Source organism: Papaver somniferum, chromosome 1 (genome assembly GCF_003573695.1).
Source record: "Papaver somniferum cultivar HN1 chromosome 1, ASM357369v1, whole genome shotgun sequence".
In the NCBI taxonomy this organism is placed as follows: Eukaryota; Viridiplantae; Streptophyta; class Magnoliopsida; order Ranunculales; family Papaveraceae; genus Papaver; species Papaver somniferum.
In genome coordinates, this window is record NC_039358.1 from 94,817,754 (window position 1) to 94,824,906 (window position 7,153).

Genomic DNA, 7,153 nt, shown 5'->3' on the forward strand with positions numbered 1-7,153 from the left:
AGAGCTATAGTATTCTAGAGGAGATTGCAGAGGATATGAACACTGTGTTATTTCTCTCTCGCTAATAAAACAAAACAAAACAAAACAAAACAAAAAAGATTCTGTACGAAAATAACAACAAACCACTTCCATTAATCTTCCTAAGTCTTCGGTTTTCCATGGAGCTCTAACCGTCTCTCTTAAAATCATCACATCTCAAATTAAATATTTTTCAATTTCATCTCAATTCAAAATTCTCTCTCTTTGATTTTCAATTGGGTTTCTATCACAGAAAAGAGAAAAATGAGAGAAATCCTACATATCCAAGGTGGTCAATGTGGAAATCAAATAGGAGCAAAATTCTGGGAAGTAATATGTGATGAACATGGAATTGATCCAATTGGAAAGTACAAAGGTGATTCAGATCTTCAACTCGAAAGAATAAATGTATATTTTAATGAAGCAAGTGGTGGACGTTATGTACCTCGTGCTGTATTAATGGATTTAGAACCAGGAACTATGGATTCACTTCGATCTAGTCCTTTTGGTCAGATTTTTAGACCTGATAATTTTGTATTTGGTCAATCCGGTGCTGGTAATAATTGGGCTAAAGGTCATCATACTGAAGGTGCTGAACTTATTGATTCTGTTCTTGATGTTGTTAGAAAAGAAGCGGAGAACTGTGATTGCTTACAAGGTAATTCATTTTATTTCTTTTGGTGGTTTTGTTTTCTCCAAGTTATTTACTCCTACCAATTTAGGATACTAATATCTTATTGTAAGACCTTATGCCTCTAATTTGTTCCATATCTATTCTAAAATTTAACTAGCATTAATATTAAATACTAGTAATATTTAGCTTTATTTTTGCCTTTTAAATCTGAAATTATTGTTATTTTTTGATAATTTCTTTGAAGAATTCAAAGAACGGCGGTGCTCGTCTTACGGTAATACTATTTAATATGAATCAATCTACCTAAATTATTTTGAGAGCACCCTAAAAAAAATGATTTAACCAACGCACTGTAGATATTGTTTTTTTTTTTTTTTTTTTGAAGCATGCATATATAAAAAAAGAATAAACCTGCATAGAATCGCTTAACGCACTGTAGATGATTGCCTAGCAGATTTGAAGTTTTTCTTAGATATTTCAGTCTTTATAATGAAATTAGGTTCAGCTAATTAGAGCTTATAAGGAACCAGTAAATTTCATTTTCATTTGTCTCTGAAATTCGAAGTGTTTACAAGAACGAAACCAGTAATCAAAGTTTAAGAAAATCTGACATTCATTTTTGACTGCCAATATAGGGTATAACATTCCTTCATTAGGATATAAAAACAACTTGACCAGTCAGTATGCATGCATGTCTTTTGCAATTTATTAAAAGTGCAGTTCATTAACAACTTTATAGTTGAATTTTTTACTCTTTACAGTTGGTATGTTAAACAGTGGACTCTTTAATTTGTTCTCCTTCTTATGTTAAATCATATAGGATATACTATACATAATCATTTGAACTTTGGAGAATTTGTATTTCCTGTAATTTGAGGTGAATGTTACTTATTATACCAGTAGATAGGAGAACGTTTTTGTAAAGTTGGTGCTTGTATTAACATAGTTGAATAAATAAGTATTCCTATTTGGTTTATATTATGCTGTGGTCCAGTTATCTTTTTGCCTAAATGATGCCAGTCGTTTGCTCATTACTATAATATTAATCCATTCATTTTGCTTTTAAATAGGATTCCAAGTATGCCATTCTCTCGGTGGCGGAACTGGATCTGGTATGGGTACACTTCTCATCTCCAAAATCAGGGAGGAATACCCAGATCGCATGATGCTAACATTCTCAGTCTTCCCCTCTCCAAAGGTGTCTGACACTGTTGTAGAGCCTTACAATGCAACTCTCTCTGTTCATCAGCTTGTTGAGAATGCTGACGAATGCATGGTTCTTGACAATGAGGCCCTGTATGACATATGCTTCCGCACACTCAAGCTTGCTACTCCTACCTGTAAGTCAAAACATATAGTACCTTATATTAAACTGTTTGCCAAAAAAACAAAAAAAAATCCTGTAGTTTCTGTTAATTTTGGTATGTTCCAATTCAATCTGATTAGGTTGTTTTATTAGTCCTATAATATTTAAGGAAGATTTTACTGTGTGATCCTTGTACTTGTTTTTGATAAAATTGTGATATGATATGTTGCTGTTCAGATATGTTGAGTTTCCAATCTTATTTATTCTTCCCCTTTTCTGGTTTTATCTCAGTTGGTGACCTGAATCATCTCATCTCGGCCACCATGAGTGGTGTTACATGCTGCCTCCGGTTCCCTGGACAACTAAACTCCGACTTAAGAAAGCTAGCGGTGAATCTGATTCCATTTCCCCGTCTCCATTTCTTCATGGTTGGATTTGCTCCATTAACATCTAGAGGCTCCCAGCAGTACCAAGCTCTATCTGTTCCTGAGCTCACTCAACAGATATGGGACTCAAAGAACATGATGTGCGCTGCTGACCCTCGACATGGTCGTTATCTAACTGCTTCAGCCATGTTCCGTGGTAAGATGAGCACTAAAGAGGTTGATGAACAAATGATTAATGTCCAGAACAAAAACTCCTCATATTTCGTTGAATGGATACCCAACAACGTGAAATCCAGTGTATGTGATATTCCACCAATAGGTCTGAAGATGTCATCAACATTTGTTGGTAACTCCACGTCGATCCAGGAGATGTTCCGGAGAGTTAGTGAGCAATTCACAGCCATGTTTAGGAGGAAGGCTTTCTTGCATTGGTACACTGGTGAGGGAATGGATGAGATGGAGTTCACAGAAGCAGAAAGTAACATGAACGATTTGGTTGCAGAATATCAGCAATACCAAGATGCAACTGCTGACGATGAAGAAGAATACGAAGATGAAGAAGAAGAAGAGGTTGCTTCCTGAAACTTCAGATCTTGACAATCTTTTCTTTGGTTGTTTTTTAGGTAGTGTGGTTAACTATACTTTTTCATATTTGAAAATATAAATGTCGAGGTTGGATGATGTCTAATTAGTATGTATTGATCAAGTTTGTTTCCCTTATTATAAGGGACAATGGTGTTTCTCTATATGGGCGTCCATCTATAGTTCGGACACAAAAAAGACAGTCCAGACTGAGTCACATGTTTAAGTTTTTCGATCTACATTTTTAGCATATAAAGAAGGGTCATAATACATTCAATTTACATGCATTTTAACAAACTTTTGCTCCCTTTTCCCCTTTGGCCTTATTTACCTTTTACTGTTTACTGTCTAAAATCTGAAAAGAAAAAAAAAAATCATACTAGGATGGATTCACCATCAACCAGCTTTTGAGAATGGATTCACCTTTCTCTTCTTTTCTTTTCTACACTAGGGCTTTGTTTAATCCCTGATTTTCTCTTTTGTTTCTTTTGTTTTTAGTCTCTGTTCTTTCTTCAGTTTTTTTGCACTTATTCATCTTAGAGAGTTTTTTTATTAATGACCTGTTAATTCTATGGGGCCTCAGAAGTTCATCAAATCATGAGCTGCATTCAGTTTTGGACTTTTGATGTATGGATTCAACCGGTTCAAACATTCTCAACAACGTATTCAGCAGTATTGCACCCCAAGTTCATCTGTGGGGACTTCAACAATATGTTCCAGTATTGGTTTCTTTATCATCTATATAATTTAACAGGGGTTAGTCCACGAGTGAGTTGGAGGGAGTTTAATATATTTTGAATCTTGGGGATTTTGAGGAAGTGTAAGAGAGTATAGGGAGTTTGAGAGAATTTGGTGTATTGAGTGTAGGGAGTTTGAGAGACTCTCCCAAAATCTCTACTTTTTTGAGAGATTTGGAGTGAGGCAAAAATACACTATAAACTTCCTAGAACTCCCCAAATAAAACAAACTCCCTATCATTCTAAATTTTACTACTAACAGGGAGTTTAAGAGTTTCTTTCAAACTCCCCCACGACTAACGGGGTTTTTTAGGGAGTTTGGGAGACTCTTCTAAACTCTCCCACGACTAACGGGGATTTTGAGAGACTCCCTCGAACTCCCTCACGACTAACGGGAAAAAACACAACTACACCCAACTCCCCCAACTTCCTTGAGGACTAACACCCTGTAAATGTCATTATCAATCCATTTGATCATCATCACCAGCAACCGATCCGAATCGGTTTGAAGGAAAATTTGAATTTTTGTTTTTCAAACTTTCTCCCTAATTCAGCGCGAAAATTTAGCTCTACAACTGTACAACCTAAACTTCCTCTGCTAACCGTTATCACATTGAATGTTAAGAATATTTTCTATAATGGGTGGAATATATCCTTTCCTTATTCAAAGTTTGAATATTATCCCCATGCAACTAATTTTAGTTATTCTTGCTGGCATAAATATCTCTACCATATTCATCTGAATCATAATTCTTACCCTCAACATCATTTCCTAATCTTTACCATAATTATTTCAATGGCCTCGTCTTCAAGCTCTCAAGTTTCAGCCATCACAAATAAAATGCATACTACAAACATTAGAGACATTTGTACCAGACAAATGCGAAGGGTTGTAGGTACCAAGGCTGCTATTGTGAAAGCTACTGATGAATGGAGTACTACTCTCATAGGAAAACTCCATTGTAAAGGTCTTGTTGAAACTGATATTTTAAGGAAAGAAACAAAACTTCTTTGGTCGATTCATAGAACAAAAGAAGTAAGAGGTCTCGACAAAAACATTTATCTTTTCAAATTCCATAATGTAGATTCCATGAATGCTGTCAAGTCAAGAGGTCCATGGAATGTCAAGAAGTGCCATCTGAATCTCCAAAAATATGATCCAGCTATCCCTTTGAAATACTATGACTTCTCTCATCAAGAATGGACAGTTCTGTTCAAGAATATTCTGATCGAACATCATTCACAAGACACAGTCAATGAAGCTATAGAAGAATTGGGAACTAAGATATCAGTTGATCCAGAAGATTGTAAACCAAGTTATGGAGGTACCATTACAACAAGAATCAACATCGATCTCAGGAAACCGTTTCTCAGAGGGGGATGGTGGAACACAACTGCTGGTGGCTCAACATGGATACGTTTTCACTGGGAAAGACAACCTCACAGTCTTTGCCCAAAATGTCACATTATTGAGCATAACGATGAAGAATGCTTGAATGTTGCTGATGACCTTATGATCAGAAGGTTCACTCAAGAACATTACATCTCTTATCTGCATGAACTGGCAACAACTTATGGCGTTGAAATCATAGAAAATTTGGAGCAACTAGTTCAAAATATCTGTGAAGCTAGTAGAATATTAAACAATGAAGTCAATGAAGAAGAAGTTGTGGAAAATTCTAGGAGCAACAAGAGGAATAGAACTGAAGTTGAGAATGCTGATCTAACTGAATTGAATGACATGGAAACCAATATTGAAACTGCAAACCCTACTGCTATTAATGATGCAATGGAACATGATTTGGTTGAAGAAGGAGATCCAGACCCAAAAGAGTCTTCTCATGAGATGAATGAGGCCCCCGCTACCCTGGTAAAAAACTCTCTAACTTGGCATTACTATTATATTTCTCTTACAAACTTCCTATATATCATTACCTCTTCAGTTATTGACGTGGTGGCTAAGCATTTATTTCACTTTTCTTTGTATAGATTTTATTACGTTGAAAACCCTAATAATATCCTGAGTATCAAGTTATCTGCTTTTCTAACTATGAAAATCATTAGTTGGAATTGCCAAGGTTTTCTAGGAAAAGAAACCAGAGACCACCTAGCTCATCTTAATACAATCTATTCTCCTGATATAATTTTTCTAGCTGAAACAAAGATTAATGATGACAGAATTGTTGGTCTCACTAGATTTTTAGCTTTACCAAATTACATATATGCTCCTTCAATTGGTCAGGAAGGTGGGATTATCTTACTTTAGAAAGATGGTTTTGATCTAGAAATTATTAATACTTCCAGTGACATGATACATGTTATAGTAAATAATGATCATGCCAAAGGTGAATGGTTTCTCTCTTGTGTATATGGTACGCCTTATAGAGAGGAATAAACTAATTATTGGCAGTACATAAATAGTTTAAGCAAAAATGTTACTATCCTTTTGGTTCTTATTGGAGACTTAAATATTGTCATGGATAATTCAGAAAGGAACACTAATACAAACATAACTTGCCCTGAGGTTTTACAACTTATAAGAGATTCTGATTTGCATGACATGGGTTTTTCTGGTAATCCCTACACTTGGTCTAGTAACAGTCATGGTACTGGGAAGATAAAATCTAGATTAGATAGAGCTTTAAACAATAGTGAATTATCTATAGCTTTTCCTGATGCAACTGTAGTTAACTTGCCTCAATTAGGGTCAGAACATACACCCATTATGATATCCATTTATAATTCTCATATTACCACCAATAGAAACTGGAAATTTTTTGAGCATTGGCTTCAGGACAATAATTTTTTTAATTAAATTGCAAATGCTTGGAAATCTAACCTTTCACGGTCAGCTGCTTTTATTCTTAATGATAAGATGTCCAACACTAGACATATTCTTTCATTATGGAGCAAACGAACCTATGGTAATATCAAAGATAGAATTAATCATCTTCAACAAGAGTTATCTCAGTTACAAGCAACGGATAATCAAGGCAGCAATACTTCTGAAGTCTTAAGGATTGAAAAAGAAATTGATGCACTCAATGAAGTTCAAACTGCTTCTAATATACAAAAATCTAGAGATCATTTCTATAATGATATGGACAGAAATTCAAAATACTTTCATATTAGAGCAAACCAAAGAAGAGAAAGAAATATGATTGATTCTCTCTTATCCCCAGAAGGTACTTGGTGTCAAGATAAAAACTCAATAGAAGAACTCCTTGTTTCTCATTTTAAGAAGATCAGTTCTACTTCCAATCCCGCTGACAGCACCAGTTTTCTTCAACATATTGCTAAGATCATCTCTGACCAAGACAATGAAGTTTTAACCTCAATTCTTTCAGATGAAGAAATTCACAATGCTTTAATGAGTATGGATCCTTGGACATCACCAGGTCCGGATGGCTTTCCACCTGGATTTTACCAAACTCAGTGGCAAGTGGTTAAAGAAGATGTTTGTAAAATGGTTAGGGATTTCTTTCATTTT

The 7,153-nt window shown here is 35.1% G+C and overlaps 1 protein-coding gene across 1 annotated transcript; it reads left to right on the forward strand.

Moving 5' to 3' along the window:
* The first annotated feature begins 18 nt into the window (after nucleotides 1-18).
* LOC113294713 (tubulin beta-3 chain) lies at nucleotides 19-3,223 on the forward strand. The gene is made up of 3 exons (XM_026543091.1): nucleotides 19-676; nucleotides 1,723-1,992; nucleotides 2,250-3,223. Exons 1-3 carry the CDS (start codon nucleotides 283-285, stop codon nucleotides 2,924-2,926), a joined length of 1,341 nt encoding a protein of 446 aa, XP_026398876.1. The 5' UTR covers nucleotides 19-282; the 3' UTR covers nucleotides 2,927-3,223.
* Nucleotides 3,224-7,153: the final 3,930 nt, after the last annotated feature.

Coding starts and splice junctions, on each gene's coding strand:
- LOC113294713 (XM_026543091.1), top strand. CDS start 283: ATGAGAGAAATCCTACATATCCAAGGTGGTCAATGTGGAAATCAAATA. Junction 677..1,722: donor GAACTGTGATTGCTTACAAG/GTAATTCATTTT, acceptor GCTTTTAAATAG/GATTCCAAGTATGCCATTCT. Junction 1,993..2,249: donor CAAGCTTGCTACTCCTACCT/GTAAGTCAAAAC, acceptor GTTTTATCTCAG/TTGGTGACCTGAATCATCTC.